At 35.1% G+C, this 27,571-nt stretch overlaps 1 protein-coding gene across 1 annotated transcript; it reads right to left on the bottom strand.

Annotated features, from left to right (window-relative positions):
* Nucleotides 1-20,231: 20,231 nt before the first annotated feature.
* LOC114139644 (C-type lectin domain family 4 member C-like) lies at nt 20,232-25,117 on the bottom strand. The gene is made up of 6 exons (XM_028009688.1): nt 24,764-25,117; nt 23,447-23,531; nt 22,544-22,717; nt 22,133-22,278; nt 21,938-22,041; nt 20,232-21,794 (listed from the first exon to the last, which is right to left on the bottom strand). Exons 1-6 carry the CDS (start codon nt 24,779-24,781, stop codon nt 21,644-21,646), a joined length of 678 nt encoding a protein of 225 aa, XP_027865489.1. The 5' UTR covers nt 24,782-25,117; the 3' UTR covers nt 20,232-21,643.
* Between the last annotated feature and the right edge of the window lie 2,454 nt (nt 25,118-27,571).

Below are 27,571 nucleotides of genomic sequence, written 5' to 3'. Positions count from 1 at the left end.
GCATAGATTCGGGTTAAAAATACTTTATTGATCCCTATAAGGTAAATTAAATGTTGTAACTCATTAATTCATTAATCCAGTCTGAATTATTTACGCAACATTTCCACCAAACTGATTCTCCTGCAAACAAAAATCTCAACATTTCAGAGATTTTTGGCAGAAATGTTCTCTTCCTTCTTTTTTATCTGCAGTGGTAGATATAGCTGTTAAATAATTAAATACTTTATGTTTCACTAAACAGACATTTTACTTTAAGCCAATTTATCCGTTCATGTTATGTTGCCGTATGAAAAATGTTATAATATTGTTGTAGTCATAATTTAAACATTTCATAATTTAAATCGTTATTTGAATCTGTTGACTCACCATGAAGTTCAGCCAGCTGACTTTGAGTTATACTGAATAAATAATGACATTTAAAAACTAAAGATATTTATATGAATGACTCAGAAATGTCTGGTGATCCTGAAAAGCAGTTTTAAATTAAAATGGAGAAAATAGCAGCGGTGTTAGTTAAAAGTCACTCTGAAGGCCTTCTGCTCGCAGACCGGGTCGGCCCGTTTTACATCCGGTACCAGCTAAACGTCAGGTTTGCTGCTGGGCGCACCACAGGAAACGGTCCGAACTGCCAGAACCTGCAAATGAGAAACACAAACATCAGTGAGAGGAGAAGAACCGAAGAACCTTAGAAAAACTGTCAGAACATTACTGCGAGGGAAAAGAGAAAATACCCCTCATGTCCGCTAGGGGGCGCAATAAAAACTAATACTTGTTTTTTCTTCCCGACCCAGGTCCATGTGGGCATAATGACAACAAATCAGTTACAAAACAAATACACTTAACTAAAAAAAATAAAATAAAAAACATTCATTTAAAATAAAAAACACGGCAAAAACAGAGACTTAAATAAAAAAAAATACATTTAACTAAAAAAATGAACTAAAAACCAAACAGTCATTTAAACTAAAAAGAAAAAAACTAAACTAAAAACATTCATTTAACTAAAAACAAATTGACAAAAACATAGATTTAAACGAAAACAATGAATAAAAAACCAAAACAGGACAAAAAATATCAATTTAAACTAAAAAAAAAAACTAATAAGTTACTTTAGTCACTTCACATCACAACTTATCTAAAACAAAATTAGAATTTAGTTTTAAGAAGTAATTATATGTGGTGCCGTTTGTAAAGTTATAGTAAAAAATTAACAGCAATAATTTGTATTATATATCATGTCACAAGGAAACTAAATGTTTAATTAACAAGCTAAATATTTAGTTTACAAAATAAATATTACTTCATAATATATACTTTACAAACTAATATTTAGTTTGTAAACTAAATATTTATCTGGTGAATTAAATATTTAGTTTGGAACTCTGACATTTATAAATGTAGGAATAATAAGGTAAAAATAAACTTTTTTTTTCTTTGACAGGCTAAATAAAATCAATTATTGCTGTTATTTTTTCACTCTAACTCTACAAACGGTGCCCAAAGAAATAAACTGCATTTATTCTTCATGTTGTTTTCCTGAAACTTTTCCGCTGTTTTTGTCCCTAAACATGTAGGACCAACAGAGACGTGACCCAGTCGGGTCGGCGACTCACGCCTGCTGTCGCAGTGACCGATGGTCAGAAACGGGTTGAATTTCAGAAACACTTGCATCGTTGATTTTCTGGTATTAATCATCAGATTAGGATGAAATCAGGAGATTAAAACTTGGTGCGACAGCAGCAGCTTGAGTTGAGTTTATTTTTATCTTCTGCTGTTCCTCTGAATGAACAGAAGGAAAATGCTAAATATATTAATGAGTATTTGAACATTAATCAATGTAATTGCAGCCTGATCTGCTTTATAATTTAAAAATCAGTTAACTATTTATTGATCAACAAATACCAATGATTTAAAGCTGGAGATTATCATATTTTCTCCAGGAGTTTCTGACTTTTTCAGTTTTCTGAACGTTTTCATAAACCTCGCCTGAAGAGACGTTCACATCCGCCACTGAAAGTTTAACAAATAAACCAAAATACAACAATGAATGCTTTTCAAATTAAAAACATTTTTTACCAACTGGTAAACTACTAGGCAGGTAATAATCACTTCCTCTTAGAAATCAGTTATCAATCTCATAATCATATGTTCTCATATTATTTGTTATTATTGAAAAAAGTTTTTTTCAGGTTCATTCAACAACAATTTTGGAAGAAACTTAAAAGAAAAAGCTTAGATATAAAAAATAATCACTAATAGTGTTAATATTTCAAAGATACAAGTCGTAATATAGCTATGACAAATGTTTATTTAAAAAAGATTTTTAATATATATTTGATGTAAATTTATCAGAAACTTAGAAGAAAAGCAAAAGTCCAAAATAATCAGGGAGTTTTATGGCTTCACAAATTATTATTTTTGTTATAATTTCAAAGTCTCATAAAAGTTAATGGGCGTTAAAACATTAAACTTAATTATACCTGAAATTTTCTCACTGAAACAAAAGTAAATTAGGTTTGTATTTTAATTGTTGATAGTAAATAAAAACAGCTAATTAATAATTAAACAGTAAAGTAGTATTTTCTTGTTCTATATTTACATGTCTCTTTAATTCATAGCAAAATTAAAGTAGAAAGATTCATCAGAGATTCATTTTATTTCATTTAAAACATTTCAAGTCGTTCTCCTGCAGCGTTTCTTACCTTCCTCCGTTTCATGTCGGGGTTTTCATAAATATCTGAGCCGAACTCCATCGCCGTCGCTGAACCCTGGAAAACTAAGGAATCACAACGTTCGCATTTCAAGAAGAACAAACAGAAAGTTCCTCTTTCTTATTGCATGGATGCATGATGCTGGGGGAAACAGGAAGAACAGAAAACCAAACAATTGCAAACTTCATTTTCGGTTTCTGTATAAATATTCAAGTTGTGATGCATTCAGTGTAACAGCTTTTTAGCTCTTTGCTCTGTATAATGTTTTTTTAAAATTATTTTAACTTTTAAATTTAAATTAAATTCAAACTTTAAGCTTTAAACTTTAACTTTATTTTAACGTTGAATGGCTGCAACATCAATGTGTGGAATGATCACAGCCTCTGATAGAAAGGCTGCAGTAACTGATGGCTGATATCAACTCACATTTTTCCTGCTGATGTTTTGCTAATGACCTTGACCAACGTGCCAGAGGTCACAGAGTGAAGGAAGCAGAAGAAGAAAAAGAAGAGGAAAGTTAAAATGGAGGGAGGAAGAGAGGCAAAAGAAGAAGAAGAGCTGATCATTGGAGGAAACGTTGAGGATCAGAAAGAAGATGGAGGAAATCCGTCTGCAGAGGAAACTGAGCCGCTTCCCTCTGACTGCAACAGGAAGAAGAAGAAGAAGAAGAAATCTGCTCAGCATGATGCTGACCCTGCAGAAACTGGGCGGAGTTCTGGACAATCCAGCCAATCAGATCACAGATCCCAGCAGGAAGTAGAGGTTACCATGGCAACAGAGAAGCAGAGAAGGAAAAAATGCAGAAAGGACAAATCGGTGATGGAGAAACCTGCTGATGACGAGGAGCTTCCTCCAAAGAAGAAGAAGAAGAGCGATGGTGGGTCAAACTGATTTACTGATTTAATTGATTTACACTTTATACAAGGTAAGAAGATTAACGTTCATATACTTTATAAGTAAATATGATTAGAAAGATATAAAATATCACATTATGGAGAAGATAGCATCTAATCAACAGTAACCATGGAAACAGTGCCACGCCGTCATGTAGCCTAGCATGTATAGAATAGAATAGAATAGAATAGAAGTACTTTATTCATCCCAGCAGGGAAATTACTTTGCAGTTACAGCATAGAGACAAGACACAATAACAACTACCACTGAGTAGTAGTTGTAGATAAAATAAAAAATAAAATATAAAATATAAAAAAATATGGGATGGGATAAAATGATTAGCGTCTCGTCTTATGTAGGTTTTTAAGTTGCTCCAGTTTAAGGGGAAACGCTGTTTATGACACAGTGACATAAATCATGTGGTGTGAATTCAGGCAAAGTCGGTAATTTGATCAACACGTCAGGAGGGAGGCGGTTTGGGTCAGTTTCTCAGCTATAGCCGTTTCAGGCTTCTGTAAATCCCGCCGTCTATGAGACCCAACCAGCTGTGCTACGTTCACAGATAAATTCGCTTGATTCCAGCAAGTAGAAACCATGAATAAACTGACAAAAACAACTTGGAAAAACAACTTAAGCTGCTTAGTTCAATACTCCAGATTCTCACTTCTGATGTAAAACATGGCGCTTTGATTGATTAAGTGATGCAGTTGCAAAGGGTCAATACTTGGGTTTCCCTTTGTCATGAATGCTGTTTTAACTTAAACTATGTAATATATTATCTGGAAGCAATCTGGCTAATGACTCAAAGCTTCGTGCCGATGTCTAAGCTTCAAATAAACGCAAATCAGTCAGATTAAAATAGCAATACTAACGTGTGTTTGTTGATAACTATAGAGTAAAAGATCCATCATAACATCCTCAGTAAAATGATTAGCTCCCCTTTAGCACCTGCAGGAAATAAATTCTGGAGCCGCCACTGCCTGCGGATCTGGAACTGTTCGGTTCTGATACCTGAACCCGACCCATCCTAACAGCTCAGAGAACCTTCAGAACCAGTTTTATGGTTTCTATCTCTGCTGGTAGAAAGTGAAGCTGATTACATTAATCAATAATCAGCATTAATCTGCATCAGTGCTGGTTTAGCTTAAATGTCGTTTTGTGTCATGATTCCAGGTGTTGATAACTTTCAGAGTACCGATTCCTGTGGGCCGGTCTAGTCAAAGTCCAGGGCTGTTTGTAGTCTCAGTCCGTCTCTGCTGGAGTCTGATGGTGTGAGAGGGGAACCGACCCGACTCGACCCGAGCCAACCCAACCCGACCTCAGTCAGAGTCAAACATGCTTCAGTTTTCTGAGGCAGATCTGGACCCAGACAGGCTGAGACACGACGTCATTAAATGAGTTTTATTATTTTATCTGCAGATAAACATCATGAAGCTAAAACAAGCAAACAAATCATAAACTAACTGATTACAATCATGTAGTGAAAACAAACAGAGGCATAAACATTTCAAACTAAACTAAATAATGAAAAACTTTATTAAACTCTTGTCAGGTCTAAATACCTATTAAACAAACACAGGAAAGACAAGAGAGTTAGATTCTTTGTTTCTCGCGAGGAGAGCAGACAGAGATGTGCTTTCAGTTACAAATTTCCAACCGCTCTGAAACACATTTGTCTGCTTCCTCTTTTTATTACTTTCAAAGTCCCTATCACAGAGAGCACTGCAACCCTAAGGGGTGGGGTCAACAATTCATCACATGGTTGCAGCGCTAATAACATTCACTATCTAGACACATGTTATCTACACTCTAGATCCTTTTGCTCCAGGCACGGCGTCGAATAGGACACGTTGTATAGCTTCAAAGCAACGGCTTTGTAGCACAAAGAAGCACAGAGCAGAGTTTATTGCAGGACTGTAAAACTCTGCTGGGAGCAACTAACACCTCCATCTCCCAGGGAGTCCTGCTGGGAATATCTGTCACCTCTCTCTCTCAAGGAGGCCTTAGGAAGGAATCAAAATTATTTAACACACATAAACATTATCTAAATGTAACTACAAGGCTACATGATACAACGAATATTTGATAATACTAATAATACAATTTACCCAACAACTCTGTTATTTCAGAAAATGTAAAGATAAAAGACTTCATTATAGGGAAGTTTGGTTTAATTTTCAAAAGTATTTTTCAGTTTCAATCAAATAATTTATCTTAAATCAAAGTTTGGTTTGGAAAAAAAGTAAATCCAAACATATTGAGTTAAATTATTTGAGTTCTTGGATTTATTTTTATTAAAGTCACAAAAACAGTATAAATGTGACAGAACACATTTATACTGACTGAATAGTGAAATGAATAAAAATAAAAATTAAATATATTGATGTTAAATTTTAGAAAAAATTCTGATTATTTATATAAAATCTGTTGATCTGGAAAAACTGCAGCAGAAAAATGAGGAAATAGAAACAGAGTTAATTTAGAGACACGTTGAAGGCTTTCTGCTCACAGAGGGGGGAGTAGGAGTTTGTATTTGGTACTGAGATCCAACTCGCTGTGAAATTCCCCAGTAGATACATGCGTGCATATGAATCATTAGAGTCCGGGTTAGACGGGTACCAGAACCTTAAAATGAGAAACACAAACATCAGGAAGTATAAATTCAAATATAATCTATTTTGACAGATATAATTTAACACAATGAAATGTAACAAATGTTTTTAATTTATTTTTCTTATTACGTTTTTTCTGTGTGTGAAATCTCTTACCTTAGTGTGTCGATACGATTATCAACCCAGTACCAGTAGCTCCCATTTCTATACAGCCCCAACCAGCAGTTTGAAGTCACGTTGTCATGAATGAATTTCTGTTGATTACAACATTGAAAATGATCAAGTCAACAGAGTTTTATCCCATATTTAAAATCTGAAGTTGTAACATGATTGTGTCAGAGATCACCTGTTCCTGCAGATTATTAATAACAACCAGATCAGCAGATTTTAACTGACAGAACCGACGACTTTCAAGCCAAGTCAGAGAAACTTTACTGAAAAAGTAACATGATTCATTGAAGAAGGTCCAACCCGTCTGACACAGCAAACACTCTGGAGACAGAAAATAATTATAATAATAACACTGTCATTTAAAAATAAAATAAAATAAAATAAAAAAAAGGTTTCCCTTTGTATCATGTTTATACTGAGATTGTATCATTATTTATTGGTTCTAGTGAGATTGCCTTGTTATAATTAAAAATGAGCTACATTTATTTTATCATATGTTGTTTATTTTTAAATGTTTAATTTGTCCCTAAAAATCTAGAATGTTTATAAAAACATTTCAGTTAGATACTCACCACTGCCGTTGCAGTGTTCATTTATCAGAAAGGTGTTGAATTTCTGGATCAACTGGATTTTCTGGTTCAGTTTCTCAGTTTGGTTCTGTGATTTTTCCCCCAGATCCTTCATCTCTGCTGAGTGTTTTTTGAAGGCTTCATCAAGTTGGTTCATTTTCCAACCGGCTGTAAATGAGAAGAAAAAGATTATTCAGGAAGAAATCAGTAGGAGGAGCTTTATTGTTCATAACTTGGGTTTTTTCTGATCTTCTAACAGTCATTATCCAGCATATGGATTTATCAATCTCCTATTGTTGCCATTTTGAGAGGTGGAAACAGCTTTCTGCTTCATTGGTTGCATGTAAAAGTATGGAGAACCAAAACTGACATAATTAAAAATAAAAGCAGAAATGTAAATTTTTGTTCTGTCTTTTCTTTCTCCAAACGTTTGTTCTTTTGTCATTGTTTTGTCTCCTTTTATGACTTTTCCTTGTGCATGTGTTTTCATCAAAGAACGTTTAAATGCAAATGAGGGGCGGTGTCGTCAGGCTTCAGCTGATTGGTTGGTTAGCATCACACTGGACTTGGCTGGAAAAGAAAAAACTAGCAGTTTACCAGTGAGTTGGAGCTCTCAGCTCAGCAACTTTATTAGAAAATAGTGCTATAATTCCTGAATGTATCATTTTTCGTGTGGCCTCCCCCAGCAGAACGTGTTTCAGCAGTTAGCTGCTCTTAAGGACTCAGAGGTTCACCGGCGGGTTTGCATAGTTTGATCGAAGCGGCTGCTGAAGTTTACTTCTGATTGAAGCTTCCGGAGTCCTCCGGTTGCCCAGATGTTGGACGGTAAGCTAAAGCTGATGTTTGTTTTCCAACTACACTCGTATTTGATCAGTTGTAATGTTAATGAAAAGTTAACATGTTTCAGTAACTCAGCTCCCAAACCAGTTATAGATTAAGTACACAGATGGATGTTTCAAAGTTTTTATTTATAATAATTATGACCTGTTTGGTTACAGCTCCTGAAAACAAAATAATTAAGATTAGAATATTACACAATATTAGCAGCGAAAAATATGTTTAATACCTGATTAAACATTAATTTCAAAAGGTACTTTTACCTCTTCGGAAGTCATTCTAATTTATTAAATAGGACTGTACTTGTAATACAGTAAATAGAGGCACCAATTTCAGTCACGATATTGTTTTTATTCTTTTGTTTTGTTTTTTTGTGTTAGAAATACGACACGTTTGTATTGCACATTAATTAATATTCATATTGTGTGTGTTTTCCTGCAGACCTCTGTCTCAGTGTTTTCCTGCAGACTCCCAGTGAATGTCCAGAGACCTTCACCTATATACTATATACCTTCACCACATATTACTGATTTGAAGTAACTAAATATGTTTGATTAGTATTAAATCTGCGCCCTCTCACCCCCCACACTCACCTGCTGTTACAATTTCTTGAGTCTATCTGACTGATCGAAAGCGTCACAATTTTAAAGGCTTGCAACTGCCCTGCTTTCTTTGGTCCAGTTCTGATAACTAGCACAATATTTACTGCTCGTGAATTTTACATGCTACAGTCTGCATACAGTTGGTCAGGGGCCCTTGGAATTGTCATAACTTTCCCCCCCATACGGCACCCCTGGTTCTGACACCTGGGAAGACTTGAGATGATCGCTCACAAGACTCTTAAATAAAAATAATTAACCGCTTCACCTCCAAAATTCTCACCTTCTTGAAATTTCCACTATTTCTTTGTTCTGCAAAGATATATCAGTATTGCACAGCAGAAACAGACTTCAAGCTGCTGGAAGAGTAAAATTCTGGCCTGATGAGTAAAAATATAAGGGATCAGATCAGAGAGCCAATAGAAATCCAAGACAAAGTGAATTTTTGAAGAATTTTAGTTTTTCAGGAGGCAAATCAAAACTCCAAGAATACTGTCTGCCCCAATAAGCGCCGCACTCCGAATACACCGAAACAAATGTCTGTCAAATCAGTCCATGATGAAAGAAAACAGTCAACATATACCAGGATTGGCTACAAATCATTTTAATAACTAAAAAAGATTAGTTAAATAGGATTTAATTGACTCTCCGTTACTAACCATGAGTTTGACAAAAACTTTGTGACAATATTGCATTTACTAATTGTTTTTAAATATGTCTGTCTGAGTGACAATGCTGCCACAGTTTGAACAGCAGATGTCACTAGTGAGAAATGAATGAACCACCGAGTAAAGAACCTTTGGGCAAGGCAGCGGGCCGGGAAGCTTCATTGCTTCATGAGGCTTCATTTGACCATCACTACTCTGAGCGTCCACACAAAGTTGGAGGAGTCTCTCAGCAATCTTCAGTTTCTTCTCGGAGTGGGCGTGGCTTAAATGATGTCATCAAACTTCCACAGCAGGGTGTGTAGCAGTGCTCCCTGATGATGCACAAAAAATCTGGTGCAGACTGTACCAGTTACATATGGGAGATAAAACTGTTACAATAACCATATTTAAAATTTTCCATTTAGCCACGCCCACATGGTTCAGTCACCAGCGAGGCTTCAGAAAACGATTTAGCCTCATGTTGTTACGAAACATGTTCGAAGCTTTGGTGCAGCTCAGCAGAAATATGTTAAATTTAGAGCCAAACGTATGAAAACGGCGTGACCTGTGACTTCACCCCGCCGCCACAGCCTGCAGTGAAACCATTTGTGCTTTAACCAAATGAGACTGACTTCCAAAAAGTTGCTTAAAGTGGTTTTCACTGCAAAGGCCTAATTACATTCAGAGTCGCTGCTGTACTTCTGCACATGAGATCACCGGATGCTGGAGGCCAAAATGTATCAGAGAGAGCAGACGCTCTGAATCTAAAGCCTTCTGACTGACTGGTTGGACTAAACTCACCCGATGAAAGTTCAGTGGAAGGAAAAAAGACAGACTAACCCCAGCAGATGATCCCGATGCTGACCAGCAGCAGGACAGAAAGTATCCCCACAGAAACCAGCAGCAGGCGGAAAGAAGAACATCGTCTGTTAGAGCCTGTTACAGAATAAACACAGAAATCTTCAATAGAAGATCAATGGGTATTTATTCATAACATTTAAGATATATAAAAATTAAAAAGTTTAGATGATTGATTGTGCATTCTGATAGTTTCCAACAATGTTAAATATATATTAAATAAATCTAAATAAAATAATGAATGAGTTATTAGTATAGAAAAAAATAACATTTTTGTAAAGAGTGTGATGTTTACTATCAGGAAGAGATACAGAAAAATATTATGAACCAAAACAAATCTTATACATGTGTTCATCATTAATCTAAGGTTGTTTTAATAAATGGCTGCAGATCCGTCATCTTTCATCTGATGTTTCTGAATAGAACCCGGTTATCAAAGATCCCAGATCTTTGGGTTCTGGTTTAAACCAACAGTCCAGGCTGGACACAACGCTGCAACAAAGCTGCAACAAAGCTGCAACAAAGCTGCAACAAAGTTTTCTGATCTTATTTGTATAAAACAAACAGGATCTTTGACGCAATAAAATATTCTCAGACAGGTAACATTTCAGCACTTTCTTGTTTTAACCTATTTAAAGAAAATTTCCATCAACAGGATAAGCACAGTGGTAAAATACTCAGGCTGGGCCAGCAGGGAACTATATGATAAGAACAATAATATCTATAATTTTAAGAACATAAGTTCTGAACATAAAGCTATAAAAACCACTGCATGCTTTACTATTAATTGATAAATTAGTATTTATTTCCTGCTTCTCAATCTGGAATAGATATATGTAGTTTTTCTGTTAAATTACAATAAAACAATGACAATAAATCTTTTCCCAATAAATCATTCTGATTGTTTTATTTTTTGTTTTCCTACCTTTTGCCAACTCCTCTGTGTTTTCATATATCGCCTCAGTGCTGCTGTTGGCGTCAATCGCTGATGTCTGGGAAACTCTGAGGAAATCAGAAGCCGATGGTGAAGATTTAAGAAGAATGGATCAGTGGAGATCGACTCGTCTTCCTGGGAGGGGAATGAAGAGTAAATTCACTGGAAGTTTGGTTTCTGACTGAACTCATTGTGAGAAGCAGGAACTTAATAATGACTGGTTTGAATTTATTTCAAATGTCACTCAGGATTTGCATGAGTGCACATAGAATCAGTTGGAAATTTATTTATATGTTCAGTCATCTGAACACTAGTTACATATTTTTCTTCTTTAAAACTGTTTTTAAACTTTGGGTTTGTTTTTTCGTCTTTGTTTAAAAAGTTTAAAAAGTTTAAAAAGTGAGGACAAAGCAAATCATTAAAGCTAAACTGATGTTTAATTGAACTAATACTTCGTTGGTGCATCATTTCCTGCTGCGTGATTTAAGTTTTATAAGGATTTACATACTGTTGTGTTTTAATTTGAATGATCCAAAATAACCTGTCACCAGAGGAACACAACAAACCAGGATGGTGAAACAACACAGTAATTCAGCTAACAGGGATATTAACTGTGTTCCCATTAACCACATAGTTGAGCAAATTGAAATTATGAAAATAAGTGTCCTTTTTAGAAACACACTAATTTTGAAAAAACTAAATTTTTTTGATAAAAGGTTTTTATAAAATTTTTTGATGAAAGGATGAGGTGGTTTTCAGCCGTATCAAAATGGATGCATTTTACAAAACTGCAATGGAAACACTTTGCATCATACGCATCATGTAATCAACAGCTGAATGTTACTACTGACAGAAACGACAAAGAAGAAGAGTAAGATCCCAAAGTCTCCTCTGATGGCTGACAGATGATGAGCGCAAGCGCCTCCATGGTTGGATTATGAATATATCTCACTGTTTACATCCGTCGATATTTTAATAACTTATCACGTGAACAAGCTTATTCATGCGTGATTTTAATTTAATTTATTATTCAATGGAAACACCATTATTGTGGAAAAATGTGTTCTTTTGACCTCAGTAGAATACAGACAAAGATTTGAGCACGTTTGTAATGAAATGCAGCTGGTGACAAACTGTGGGACCTCAGGAAGGTGGTGTGGGTCCAAATCCAGTCCAGTCCACTGGACGATGGATCCCACCAGCTGAATCCACTGACCAAACAAACTGAAACACATGTGAGTTATTCATGCAGATTAACTGTAAAAATTTGTTTTGTTTTAAATTGGATTTGCTTGTTAAATAGAGTATTTTGCATGAATCCAAATATAAAAAGTTTGATATTAGATGTTTGTGAGCCAGTCAAATTAGTAGTGATGTTGCTATGAAACGTCCCTTTCTTCATGCCATTACAAACTGAATATATTTTTAGCCTAATTTTTAGCACAAGACATTTTTAGATGACAGATTTTCACTTGTAAAATAACGATAAAAAGCTTAAATGCTACACATATTACATTTTGTTACATGAGTAGTGTCACAACAAAGATTCTCTCCAAAGAGTTAATATCAGAGAGGCATTTGGTAGCAAGTGTATAGAAACAATCTTCTACATTTTATGGAAATAAAATGTAGAAGATTTATTGCATAATTATTTGTTTTGTAAGGATTTACATCCTCTGGTTCTGTTTTAATGCTAATGCTATAAAATAACACTAGAGACACACACTGCCTGCGTTTCCAGTACAAATGTCTGCAAACACAGCTGCAGTGTTTCGATTCAATAAGAAACACAATTAAAATCACATGTGAATAAGTTTGTTCACATGCTAAATCATTAAAAAACACGTCGTGTCATCATCCTAAAACCACTTCCTGTCGTTTTCTTTGTGGTTTGCTTTAGTGCCGACATCCAGTCACATGATGCAAAAATGTGTTTCTACAGATTAATTTCAATATGGCCAAAAAATCATCTCACTTTTAAACTTTTTAATCAAACAACAACTTTTTTTTTTAATAGGTGTTTTTTCTTTAAGTGAATTTATTTTTGAAATGTCGAATTGTGCAAATATGGCCAATAGAAACGCAGCTAATCTTTCCTCTGCAAATGTATTTATCATAAAATTCATTTTAATGTTTGGCTTTTAATAACAGTACAAATTCTTACATGTTTATCCAGTTTATTTGCATAATGACGGACGCTTGTATTCGTTCACACTGAGGAGGACATGAGCACAGAAACAGGAGCTGCTGCTTTAAAGACTTAACGTATGTAAACATCTGGTTGATAGTTCACAGGAAAAAAGTTTCCTCTTCCACTTAAATCCAAACTTTCTGTTTGGAAACCAGGAACAAGAAAAACAGAAACTAAATCAGAAGTTGTTCACAGAGGATTTACATGGAGTGGAAAACAAATTAGATATTAAAGTACCTGAGTTTATGAAACAGATCATTTCCATCTGGAGCCTATAAACATAATAATTCAGTTTAATACACAAACAGGTTCTTGTGTTTCTCCAGTATTTCAGTGAGAAATAAAAGTTTCACTGCAGTTTTCCTGTGAAAAGCAGTCATTGTGTCTAAAATCTTCATTTACTGCATACAAACACAGTAGGAACAAAATATTTACTGACACTGTTATTATGAATAAGCCATAATTTAAATCACTACAATCATAGAATACAAATAGAAACAGCAGAATCTGACTAACTGCACCAAATATATGAAACCTGAAACACAAACATCTGAACGATGATATGTTGTAGACAAGCTGTTCCAGCACGAAGAAATGGAAAACTGTTTATTATTATTTATTATTAATATATTTACTTGGTTTTGCTCCAGCTTGCAGGAGTTTCTTGGCTCCAGCTCTCTGTGTGATGCAGACACACGATACTGTCTCTGCATATAAACCAGCAGAATTAGCATTAAACTTATCTGTCCTTCAAATGAGAAACACAAAAATCATTAAGAATTAAAATAAAATCTCATGAAATGTTTCATAAACCAAGTAACCAAACAAACAAAACAAACATTACTTTTATTAACGCTAATATTAATATTTTCCTTCCAGTTTTACTGGTTTGATAAACTTTTATTATTCCAGATATGCAGAAATGTGGCTTTAGATTATTCTCATCTTATATATTTTAATTACAATATTAAAAAAAAAACAGCTGCACCTGCATTCCTCACCTTCGCACTGAAAATGCAGTTTGAGGTTGAGCATAAAGCTCCTCAGACTCCATCCTGGCTGGGCTTCTCCGAAAAGAAACATTTCTTCCAGTCAGGAACGTTTTGGTAAAAACTTTAAACCTAAATATGTCTGGAGTTTTAGGTGGTTTTCACACCTGATAGTCGGGTACACTCGGTTTGAGTACCAATATTGCAACATTTGGTAAATTTTTAGTTTCCCTCCTTACCTGTGGTGGCGCTACACCACAGAACTACTGAAGGAAACGACACGAAAACCTCTGAAGAAATAAAGAAATACTTAACGTACCTTCCTTCTTCAAAAAATGAAAACAGAAACGGAGTAGCTTTTTTCAGATTTTAGCTTTAGAGGATTTCTCTGTAGACTTTGGTAACAGACAATAAGCCATTTCTCCAAGTGGCCTGCTTTGGTCGTATTTACCCAGAATGCACCACACTTAAGTCCACTTCCTGCTTTTGGAGCGATCTCCAGTCCGCGTGGCGAACATGTGACAGTTCACTTTGACTGGAGTTGGATTAAAATGGAGTTGAGTTTCAACAGACTAAACAGGCTGGTGTGAATCCAAACTTAGTCATATTGTTGTAAATTTGGAAACTGACGATTTGTGACTCATATCTCCACTAGATGGCGTCTTTGCCTCACACATCCATTCCTTGTCTCTGTACCCACATTTTTTTTGGTTAGTTACCCAAAGGCTGAGCATAGAACACCCATAAAGATATAATATTACAACAATAATTTTTTTCTCAAATAAACCACATAGAAAATTACATTTATAAAATGTACAGAACAGCTTGTCCATGAAACAATGAAGACACAAAAACAAATAAACAGAACAAAATTACCACTTTAAATGTAATTAAATTATCAGCACTTGATGCCAGAGAAACTGTTCAGCCTTTAAATTAAAAGAAATCTCCTCTAACCTGTTGATGCAACATGTCACTCATGCTTCACTCCCTTCATACGTGAACCGCTCACAGTGTAGTACCTGCTTCAGCCACCAGAGGGAGACAAACCACTTCCTATCCAATGTGCCTTAATAATCATTTTGACACTAAAATTATGAATTTTACTCCCTTTAAATGAAAGAATGGGGTTCCAACCTAGAGAAAAAGAGTTAATTTGTCAAGCCTAATTTATTTACTTTTGTTTAACGTGACAAATTAATAAACTTAATATATTTACTTGGTTAAACGTAACTAGAACACTTGTGACATGTGTGTCAGTGTTACAATATATAATGAGAATCTTCATAAAATATTGAGCTACAAAGGGGAAATTATTTTGAGAGTCTAGAGTCAGAAAGAGCCAATAACGTTCTTCCTGTTGTTGATGTGTCAGCAGGAAATAGTTTAACTCTTCAGTTGATTATTTATTTACTGATTTGTTTATTTACACTTTTTGTCCAGTGAAACTGAGGAAAACCAGAACTGTGACTAAAATAATTGGACATAGTTTTGTAACAGATGACAGAAATTCAGGAACCCAAACACCAACAGAATGCAGAATGATTTCTGTGACGTGCATCAGTAAACATCAAACTCTGCATGAAACTCTGCATGAAACTCTGCATGAAACTCTGCATGAAACTCTGCATGAAACTCTGCATGAAACTCTGCATGAAACTCTGCATGAAACTTTGCATCACATGCAAATATCTGCTGCAGTTTCTCCACAGTCCTTGCAGCAGTTTTGTTTCTTATCACAGAAGATCCTTTCTGGACATTTTGGGTGTAAATCACATGAAAGATCGTCTGAAACTGATAAGGAGATTTTCTGATGATGGTGTGGAAAATAAAGTCAGGTTTCATGAAGGGTGAACACAACTTTTATTTCAGAAACGTAAAAAGCAAAACCATGTTACTTAGCAGTGACCTCTGTCATTTTGAGTGATCTGATCAAATCTGGGCTTCCTGAGTCTGAGATGTTCGGATCAGACTTTCATGATGTTCAATACCAAAAAGTTAAGTTTTATTTTTAATAATTGCATAAATGATAATAGAACCTAATCAAGATCAGGTGGAAAGTTTGTTTACATCATAACCTAATTATTCATTAGCAGACATCCAGACTTACTTGGTACATTATGATCCGAAACTTCAAGTTATAAATCAGAACCGGTTCTGTTCTATGTTTCATTTTCATGTTTAGCTCATTTATTTTTGTTCCTCACTAAAAATAATAAATTATTTGAGCAGGTTAATTAGATTAAAAGCTAAAAATAAACATGGTGAAACATCTGCTGTAATATTAATATTTATCTTTAATTCTTACAGTTATTAAAATAGAATCGGACCATAATAATTCTGCTGCATCAGGATATAATTACCCACATTTACACTGTTTTCCTCAGGAAGTTAATAAAAACTATTTGGAAATAATTCATCAATGTCTCATTATGAACTGATCCAGTTAATACATATCAGTTATTTATCTAATACATTTTTCTTAAACTGTGTTTGTGACATTGTTACTAAATTTCTCCCTCATTTTATAAACGTTTTCCTCTTTGGTTCTTCATCATTAAAATATCTCCCAGGAGTTTGTTTCTGTTTTTCTGTAAATCCTTCAACTTCAGATCAGAAGCAACAGAACAAAAAGACAAAAAGGTTTAAAGATGTTACGTGATCTGGTTGATACTTTCTTTGAAAAAATGTTCCTAATTATATTTCTAAGGACAGCAACAAACAGGCCCGTTTCTGTTTGGGGTTGTCATGGAAACCACCAACAGGGAAATGACAGACTGAACCAAAAACTTATTCACCATCAGTTTGTCAGTTGGTTATTTTTTATCCAGTCTGTTGACATTTTAATTCAGTTTAATAAAAGTAACTAACAGATGTTTCATGATCCTGAATCTGAGTGAGGATGAGGAAATAAAGTAACAGCTGGCAGCGATGTCTGTTATCAAACCTGCATCTCTGAACCTGGGAAGTTTTGTCACGACATTCTTTGCATTGCTCTTGGGGAAAGTTTCATGAAAGGACGACCTTTCAGTGTTATCTCCAGATCAGGCATTAATGGCTGCAGGCGGCGCTGGGACTGATGTGCATATCAGTACTGGAGAGGATGGCAGAATTTACTGCATATCAGGATGAAAATCAGGATGGCAAGAAAAAGCAGATCAGATATGAGAACAGAAACTGTGTCTGATCAACAGGTTTACCCAAGAACACCTGCTCAGCCCGGTGGTCGGGGCACCGAGGCGGTCCACTGGGTTTGTTATGAAGCCAAGGCGCAAATTCAAATTGGAAGACTCTTTAGCCCCACCCGCATCATCCAATCGGTTCGTCCCGCTCATCACCGCCGACCTATCAACGCTGGACCAAGCCACGTCACGGCCAATCACCGACCAAGGCCCAGTTGATAAGGACCTCCATCCATGGCATCTTCCGCTTTCCAGCTGCGCTCAACCCTCCTCCACCCCTTCTCCACCTCCACTCTTCAGGCTCACATCCTTCACCGACCCCTACCACCAGTGTCGGGTCCCGGGGGATGACATTCCTAACCTACATCGGGAATGCTCATCCGAGCTTACTGCAATTCACAGCTCAATGTCCTCAGCCGGGGCCCGAGCGCCAAAGAACTTTAAATTCATGCATGTCAATAAACCTTTTTAATCGCTGTTTTTTCCACCTGAGTCTCTCCAGATTGAATTAAAAGATGTTCATTTGACAGGAAATGTAAAATATTTCTGGGTAATTATGTTACTGGAAGAAACTGCCGACACTTAAAGCCACAACTACAGAGTCTTAAAAACATCAAATAAAAAATACAATTAAATTATTACAATTATCAATTATTTGCACTTCTGTTAAATCCAAATTAATTGATCAGTTAGTGGATCTAAAAACATGATGTAATGCTGATCACATTTAGAACCGGCCCAAGGCATAAATGAACTACGGCTGCTAAATTTGATTCAATGGTTTCAGCATAAATAAATTAAAATATTTTAAATAATAATTTAAATTTCATATTTTAAGAAGCTGGCAACTTTGTAAAAGTTCAAAGAGCAATCTTTATATTGTTTTGTTACCATAGCAACAATCTGATGCTCTCATTAATATTTGAGTTTTATCTGTTCATTAATACATCTTAGAGAACTACAATTACATTTGACTGCCCAGCCAACTAAACTTCTGCCAGATTTCACTAAATCCTTGGTGAAATGCTGTTAGAGCTGCTGATGTCCTTAGCAGCAAGAGGGGCCCTAAATCAAATTCTGCACAAGGCCTCATTGAGCCTTGGACCGGCCCTGCATGCTGAGCTAAATCTGCTGCACTGAGCATCTCTGCAGCTGGATGAACAAACTCTGCTGACTTCACCTGCCAGTGAAACGCTCACTGCAGAAGAGTCAGGCTAATTCAAAAAATTATGAAAATATAAAAAAATACATATATTTTTATTTATTTAAAAAATATTTATTTAAAAAAACCAAAAACACACAATGCTTAGCCTGGTGGGAGGGACATGTAAAGCCTTGCAGCCCGCCAGGCTTATGATGCCCTGGGGGATCAAAGTCTCTCATAAGTCGTTTTTCCACCAAACTTTTTTATGCACATTTTGTTGTATCACATTAGAAAAGGTTGATGGAGACGACAAAATGCAAAAAACTTACAATATTATGCAAAAGATTTTTCAGGAAGAGAGATCTCATTTGCTGAATAAGTTCTGAAGTAGTGAACTTTCATCCATAATAATTTTTAAAATCCCATCTGACTCAATTCTGACCTGAAACCTGAACTAAATGCATGTCACTGTCTGGGAACTGACAGCGTGTTGAAGAGTCATGGAGGCTGTGAGAGTTTCTGATGCAGAAGGAGCGGATCCTCCCTCGCTCACAGAGTCTTGTTGATTTCTGATCACTTCAACTTCAGAGATGTTCCCTGATTTCAAAACTTTAGTTGCTGCCTGAAATTCCAGCAGCTGCAGAGTTTGGATTAAATATCAAAATCCTGAGGCATTTGATTGATAATCTATTAATACCAAGACATAGTTTTGGTTGAATAATTTACATCTTTTCTATTTATTGTTGCATTTTTGTCCTGAAATATTTGTTGAAGTTGGAAACATTTGGTCTGGGTCCGGTTTGCTTCCCTGCTGCTGATGATCCCCTGGACTCCATCTTGTGGTTCTGTAGTGGAGTTAATATTTGTTAGTTATGAACCTCATCCTGTCAGGGGGGTTAAGTTGTGATGGACTCAAGTTCAGACATTAAAATGATAAATTCATGTTGAGGGCAAAGGAATTTAATCCATGAACAGAAACTGATGAACTTGTTGGAGTTTATTCATTTTTGTCTCTGTCCTCCACCAGGTCTGTTAACCAGTTTCAGAACCCGACCAGAACCCCTCAGTGTAAATTACCTTGAGAAATAATGAGATTTGGTTCTATAAAAACGGCTTTAATGCAGAAAAATGATCAAATGTTACAAGCCATACATGTCATACAAGTGGAGCAGAAGCAGAGTTACGTTCACCGTCCAGCGCTGGGCCTCACTGAGCACCTGGTGGATGGAACCAGGTGAGACAAAGATTGTAGAGTTTAGCTTTTTATTCTTCTCTGCAACCTGTTCCCTCCCTAAAGGGTAGAGTAATCAGTTCAGTCTGTTTACATACGACTGTGGCAGTCACACATAAACATGGTTATGTAAGCTGCAGCCTGTGTGTGTAAGCAGTTAAAAGAGGAAAAGAATCTACAACAAACTGAAGAATAAACAGCAAAGCAACTTGAAGTCCAGTTTCATAAGAACCAGGTGTGACTGATCAGGACGATGGTTCACAGATCTGGGAGGATCTGGATTTTTGTGTTTTTCTGAGTTTAGTCTCTATGTTGTCCAACCCTTGATTTCCTCCAGCTGCTTCTTCTTTCCCCTGATTACCTCCCTCTACATTTAACCCCACCTGTGTCTCCTGCTCCCTGTCGGGTCCTTGTCTATTGTCTAGTCGTCTCCTACCTGCCTGAGTTTTTGTTCGTCTCCTCGCTGCTCACCTGAGCTTTCTGGCTTTTGTGAACTCCAAGACCATAAATAAATTAACTTTGCGTTGTGAGGAGAACCGACCCGACCTCAGTCAGGAAACGAGTTTTCTGAGGCAGATCTGGACCCAGACTGGTGGTGTGAACCATCACTGATCCAACTGTGTGATGCTGCCACCCATGAATGAAGAGGCTGAGACACGACATCAGCATTTCACTTTATTTGTAGATAAACAATATTATCATGAAGCTCAATCAGCAGCAGGCAAAAATATTAACTATCAACTAATTACAATCATGTAGTGACAGAAAACACAAAAACATTTTAGTAAATAGTCAAAGACCCCATGAAATCCAATTTTTCAGATTTTAAATATAAAGGCAAAAGTTTTCTATACAGAAAAGTTTGATTAAAGTATTAAATAAAAAATATATTACATGAAGAAGAAAAAATATCCTTTATTGTCCCACAGAGGAAATTCTGGTGCAACATTAGCAAAGGGAAACAACTAGAATAAAGAATTCATCTAAAATATTTTCTCTTTACAAATTGGCCTGATGCAATAAATCAATGAAATGCACAGTAAATAAAAATGAGTTCAATAATTTCCAACTGCATGATTTATTGTTTTTCTCTTTTCTTTCTCTCTTTCTACCAAAAACAGGATGACAGACGTTTCATCTGCTGCTTTCGTCTCAACCTTTTATTTCAGGGACAATTTTTGGACGTCTCTGTTTTATTTATTGTTTTGTTTGAATATTTAAATGTCTTCCAGTTGCAGTGTTAAATATTCATTAGAATCTAAAGTTTATTGATCTATGAACGGTTGTATTTGCATAATTTTGCCATTACCATTTCTGGTTTTGATTTTGCAATCCAGGCCAAAGATTATATTGTTGTTTAAGAATAAAACAAAGTTTACACTTTTTACAAAACCCAAACATAAAAACAATGTTTCTAACTGTAACTAAAATCAAGTCAAGATAAAAATCTATAAAAATCAAACTTTCATTGAAGGAATTCACTTGTAGGATAAAAAAAATATTTCAATCATTTTCATTTAATGTTTCAATGAATCAAATATAATCTGTTTTAATTTTCTGAAAATCTTTTTTAAATCCTTCATCTGGTGGGTTTCTGCACCTTTAATGACACTTTGATTAATTGTTTTACTAAATTAATAAAATATATTGATATTGACTGAATCAAACATGATTATAGTAAAGAACAGCCAATCTTTGAGGGGGAGGATTTTTGACCACACAAACTTCAATAGTGTATTTAATGAATATTAATTTCCAGTATCAGTAAATAAAATCAACCAAATAATCACACTCTAATGAAGCATATTTACAATGTGGAAAAATATCAAAACTTAGATCAGATTATAATGAGTGAAATTAATCATTTTAGTCATTTTGAGTTCTTGGAGATTTTTTTGCTAAAGTAAATATATTTATAGAGGTGAAAACATCATCTGTACTGAATAAACAGTAAAAGGCAACAGAAGTAAAAACTAAAGATATTCATGGTAAAGATGAAACAGAAAATCTGATTTGTCTCTAATCTGTTAATCTGGAAAAACTGCAGCAGAAAAAGGAGGAAACAGCAACAGAGTTAATTAAGAGACACTTTGAAGGCTTTCTGCTCACAGAGGGGGCGGAATGAGTATGGGTCTGTGTTTGCTACTGAGAACCAGCTCACTCTGGGATCCCCAGTTCGATATATGAGTGCATATGAATCATAATTGTTATTCCCGCTCCAGAACCTTTAAATGAGAAACACAAACAACAGAAAATGTAAAATTAAATAAAGTCTCTTTTGACTGAGCTATTTTAACACAATGATATGTAACAGATGCAATGACAACAAATAGAAACTTTACTTTGTTTTCTGTGTGAAATCTCTTACCCAAGTGTGTCGATACGACCGTCAATCCAAACCCAGTTGCTCCCATTATTCCGTAGCCCCAACCAGTAGTCTGTGTTTGTGTTTATGTTGTAATAAATGAATTCCTGTTAATTACAACATTGAAAATCATCAAGAAGATAAAGTTTTGTCCCATAGTGAAATTTTGAATATGTAACATGATTGTGTCAGAATCACCTGTTCCTGCTGATTATTAATAACAATCAGATCAGCAGATTTTAACTGACAGAACGCACGACTCTGATCCCAGGTCAAAGAAACATCACTGATAAAGTAACATGATTCACTGAAGAAGATCCAACCTGTCTGACACAGCAGACACTCTGGAGACAGAAAATAACAAAAATGTATTAATTTAAACTAAAAACAACAGTTTCTCTTTGTATTGTGTCTCTTCTGTTAGACTGGGATTTTATCTGTACATGTATCAGGTCTTCCTGTCCGATTGCTGATATAATTAGAATTTTTTAAACTTTGTACTATTTTACAGTGTTTTTTCATTCTTTCTTTGTTAATAAACAGCTCAGATGTTTAAAGACGTATCTCAAGGTCTCAAAGAGACAAAACATCTCAGAGTTAGAGACTCACCTTTGTCATTGCAGTGTTCATTGAACAGGAAGGCCTTGAATTTCTGGATTAACTGGATTGTCTGGTTTAGTTTCTCAGTTTCTTTCTGTGATTTTTCATTTTCAGTCTTCAGATGTTCAGTAAGATTCTTTAAATCAGCCACAGCTTCATCCTGTTGGTTCATTTTCCAGCTGCCTGTAAATGAAAGGAAACAAATTATTCAGAAAAAAATCAATTCAAGGATCTTTACTGTTCATAAATTGTGTTATTTCTATAATCTTCTGACAGTCACCATCTAACATGTTTGAACGTATTAATCTTCAACAGTGTATGTTATTATCTAAACTTTGCTAAACAAAAAGTAAAGTGTGGACTGGAGTCATGTTGTTTGGATCAAGTTATTAATGATTCATCTTTATAAATTCACTAATGATTTATTAACTGACTTGGACTTTTGTTTCAAATCATATCTGTATAAAAACTGTTAGATTTGAAACCAAACAGGAAGTGTGTTCCAGTGGTAAAACGATGCTGGGTGTTCAACGCAGCATGAAGGCGCCTCGTTTGTCAATGTTTCCTCCTTTTGCTCCTAAATGTTTAACTAACTTTAATCTGCGTCCCACAAAGACAGGAAACATTTTACAGTAGTAGAGAAATCCTGCCATCCAGGAAATCACTGAGGTGAGCACAACGTTTGAAAAGGAAACAAAATCACCAAGTAACAGCTACGCCACCATGCAGCATCTCCACACAATGATCCTGATGATCTTATCTGAGCATCGGCCTAAAGTACGGGAGGCCAGAGCTGCCATACGTTGGTGGACATTGGGTTGGATGGTGAAGGCAGACAGCAACTGGGCTGTCATCCCTAAAGTCATACAGGAAATGATGAAAGTCTTTGTTCAGAGGACAAATAGGACTTACCCCAAGAGATTACCCCAATGCACCCAAACAGCAGCAGGACACACAGAGCCCCAACAAACACCAGGAGCACATGGACTTTGGTCCCGTCAAAGAATAAAACAAGATTCATTCCACTGCTGCTGCTACGACGGGTTAGACACATAATATTTCATCTTTAAACTAAGAAAATATATCAAAAAACATACAAATAAAATACATTCAAAGTAAATTCAATCAAATATTAATACAAGAAATAAAAAATACTAGATAGAACAGACTTTATGTTTTCAGTAAATATTGAAAACATAAATGTGTCACATTTTTAAAATAATTTGATTTATTGACGTTAAATCAAAACAACTGAATTTTCTGAATTAAATAGTTTAATAATTTATCATAAAATTTATATTTTTATTTACAATCCAGTCCAAACATTACATTATTGAATTTTAAGACTTGAAAACATAATTAGATAGAAAATTCAAATAACCAAATATAAATCATAAAAAGGAAGAAAAAGCTGGAAATAAAGTAAAGTTAAGACTGAATCTGAAAAGTTTCTTCAAGGAAAAATTATTTGACTTTCAAACAAAATGAAGAATTGAAAAGATATTACAGACGTTACACTGCAAAACATAAAACCTTAAATATTCATGTTTCTGGTGCAAAACTTGAAATAAGAGAAAATTAAATTATAAGTAACTCTTCATCAAAATATAAGAACTTTGTTTTATGTCAATAATTTGTTAATTTGGATTAAAAATACTTTAAATGTTTCTTTTTCCTTTATTTTTTATAATTATTGATTTAGTCATTTTGTTAATAATTTGAGGTGAGTAAAGTTACCAGGATTTATACTTTGGACCAGCGTTACATTAAAGTGCTGCAGGTCAAAAATCTCATATTTAATTCATTCATAATTTTTAAATCAGTCAGGAAGTCGACATCCAAACACTTTTATTCTGAAAGTCTGATGACAGGATGCTACCTAAAGTTTTAAACATCTATTTGTTTTTCAACCTTTAAAATTAACAACACATTAATTTACGTTAAAAGTCCTAAACGTGACTAAGAGGAAACATAAAGATAAATAAATGATGTTTAGTATTTTTTGGTGTTAAAAATCCAAATGGAGTTTTTTCAAGCAGCCCAACAAACTTCAGTCTTAATTAAAAACACTTTTCTTTAATTCCAGACATTAGACTTTGTGTCTAATTAAGCTAGCTTCTAAATAGTAACCTAACAATATTGTGAATGATAATCTGATTCCTGAAATAAATCTTTAATTATTTTCTAACAGAAAATCCAGACTGAAATGTTTTTGAGGACTTTCTTACCCAGGATGTTGATATTCATCACTGACGGCTGAAAACGCTCAGAGAAAATCAGAAACTGCAGCCGATGATTTAAGATGAAGATCCAGCAGCGAAGAACGTCTCCTCTTCCTCTGCAGGAACCAAGACTGAACTCAGGAAACAGTTTCTGTGTTTTATCACTGAAAAACAGGAACTTCAGGAAAATTATTCTGACTTTTGATTTGATTATTCAAGAACTACTGATTTGCATCAGACCATAAGTAAATAAGGCTGAAGGAAAAACATTAGTATCAAATGTTTGATCTTCAGTCTTTATCTGATTAAATGGGAAGAATAATTAGCATATTTTCTATTTTCCAGTCCAGTTGTTTTTGGATTTTGCATGTCTTGTCTTGATCAGCATGTAAATAAATAAACATGACATTATGTTGTGTTGAGGGAAGAATCCACTGGCAAACATGCAAACAATTGTTAAAACATTAAATAGTTAAAAACATTAAATAGTTTAAAACATCAAATAGTTAATAAACAACAAACTACATAGAATGAAATAATGCAGACAATATGTGTTGGGAACGTCAGACAGAGGTGGGAACATATTGGCTCTGTTTTTGGGTCTGTTCTCTGGTTTCACCTCTTTGGATTAAAATCTTGGCTCGGCTCAGAGATCCGTCAGACTCCAGAACTGGGTTCACTAGGAGACGGATCTGAAATGCTAAACACCCCAGAAGGATTCTTTACGGTGGTCGGTGTGGTGACAGCATGCAGGATCATCATCAGACAGTGGAGGACCACAAAGTGTCCCGAGTTAAATGAGTGGATTAAATGGATGCTTCCTGTGAAGCCATGCTCAACAACATGAAGGGGAACCAGGACCGGGGCCGCTTTGGACTCACTGAGCAGAATTCGGTCCTCCGTGTGAAACGTCAGGATGAAACTTCTTGGATTTCCTAGAAAACTAGTTTTTCCAAGTTACTGGGAAAAACTGTAAACTCTGCAACATGCATGTGACGTACAGCTGGGGGAGTTTTCAGCTTTTCTGTTTCTGTTTGTGCTTCATATGTGATAATATTCAGAATATCAATAAAAACTTTAATTACAAAAACATTTTATTTATAAACAACTTTATAATTGCCATATGTTCAAGACATACACAGGATAGAAATGGTGTTTCCCTCAAAAAGCATTACATGTATTTAATAACATTACAGTATTTTACAAGAATGAATGAAAAAAAAACTTGGCAGCTGTAAAAGACAAAACTAGTAAAAATATAGCAATGCTGTGTAACATAAGCACAATATTTTAAATCACAATACAGAGCGAAACAAGTTTCATTTATATGAGCAAACTGTCATCAGAAAACTATATTTTCTTATTAGTAAGTAAAATATGAATCATTTTCCTAGTAATTTCTGTGAAATAAAGCCTGAATCCTCCAAAAATATTTAAATTTAGTTTATTTTTCATTCACTACACAGTGAGCAGTGATGATAAAATCTAATCTGATTTATTTCTGTACTTTAGGTTGAGTTTATGAAGAACAAGTGGTTTTCCTTCCACCAAACTCTTAATAAAACAAATTATATAGGATAGTGCCCTCTGGTGGCAGCAGGTTAGAGCAGCTCTGCTACATTAGATTAGTTTTGTCTTTTCTAGACTTTAGTAGAAAAGACTAAAGTCTAAAGAAAACTAAAGAAAAGACTAAAACATTGGAGATACCAGCATAATAACACGTTAACATGCAGAAGTTTCTGTTTCCTGCCTTCAGTTTTGTGTTAAAATCTCATGAAAGCCACAAATATGAAGAATCTTCAAAAGGACAAATAATGTTCACGTATTTTACACTAAAAGTAGTAAGAGTAAATAATTTACTGAAAATTATGAGCACATCAAGAAATCCACCGAAAAATTAAAGGTAAAACATTTTTCTTTCATTATCATTGTTTACTTTAGAGTTTAAAATTGTGCTGGTGTAAATGTTTTACTGGAAAAGAAAATGTTTTCCCTAAAATGAACATGAATACAACTCATAAAATTAATGTACAATTTACTGTTTTCACCGATTATTTAAGTCTTGGATGCTGAGATTCTTTTAACTGATTTTTTCTGTATTTTACTGTTTATTACTATTGAATACATATTTTTAGGTGTAGTGACAAACAGAAAAAAAACATATTTTTAAAACAACAACAATGCAGATATAATCTATACATGATCATGAACGGATCAATAGCCGATTTATTTCCTCTAATTAGCAGATGAGGTCATTTAAAGCACCAATGAAAGGCAAGATATTTAATATCATGATGAGACTTTAAAATATGATGTGTTTCAGTTTAGATGGTGTAAATATCACGGTGAAGAGTGAGAACAGAAACTCTTTAATTGGAAACGCTGAAGGCTTCCAGCTCACAGACAACCTTGCTGAAGGTCAAAGGTCGAAGATGTCGTCGGCATCCAGCCGTCTGTGAGATTCCTCCAGCCCAACACCTCCGCATACGAACCCAACGGGTTGACATCATCCATCCAAAACCTGTAGACAGAAACACCATAAAAGAAAACATCATTTTATTTCTTTGTTTCTTTATAAACTCTTACCCTGAAGTGTCTTTACATCCGTCGATCCAGATCCAGCTGCTGTCCATGTGCTGCAGGCCGAGCCAGATCCAGCTGCTGTCCATGTGCTGCAGGCCGAGCCAGATCCAGCTGCTGTCCATGTGCTGCAGGCCGAGCCAGATCCAGCTGCTGTCCATGTGCTGCAGGCCGAGCCAGATCCAGCTGCAGGCCGAGGTTACTGATGAAAGTGGAGAAACATTGTCATTAAAGG

The sequence above is a fragment of the Xiphophorus couchianus genome, chromosome 3 (genome assembly GCF_001444195.1).
Source record: "Xiphophorus couchianus chromosome 3, X_couchianus-1.0, whole genome shotgun sequence".
Taxonomy (NCBI): domain Eukaryota; kingdom Metazoa; phylum Chordata; class Actinopteri; order Cyprinodontiformes; family Poeciliidae; genus Xiphophorus; species Xiphophorus couchianus.
This window is presented reverse-complemented; position numbering and strand designations above follow the sequence as displayed.

Bases quoted from the DNA above. Each gene is read 5' to 3' on its own strand.
- LOC114139644 (XM_028009688.1), bottom strand. The intron at 22,718-23,446 runs GTAAGTCCTATT...TTTCATTTACAG, and splicing joins CATTGGGGTAATCTCTTGGG to GCAGCTGGAAAATGAACCAA. The intron at 22,042-22,132 runs GTGATTCTGACA...TGTAATTAACAG, and splicing joins TTAATAATCAGCAGGAACAG to GAATTCATTTATTACAACAT.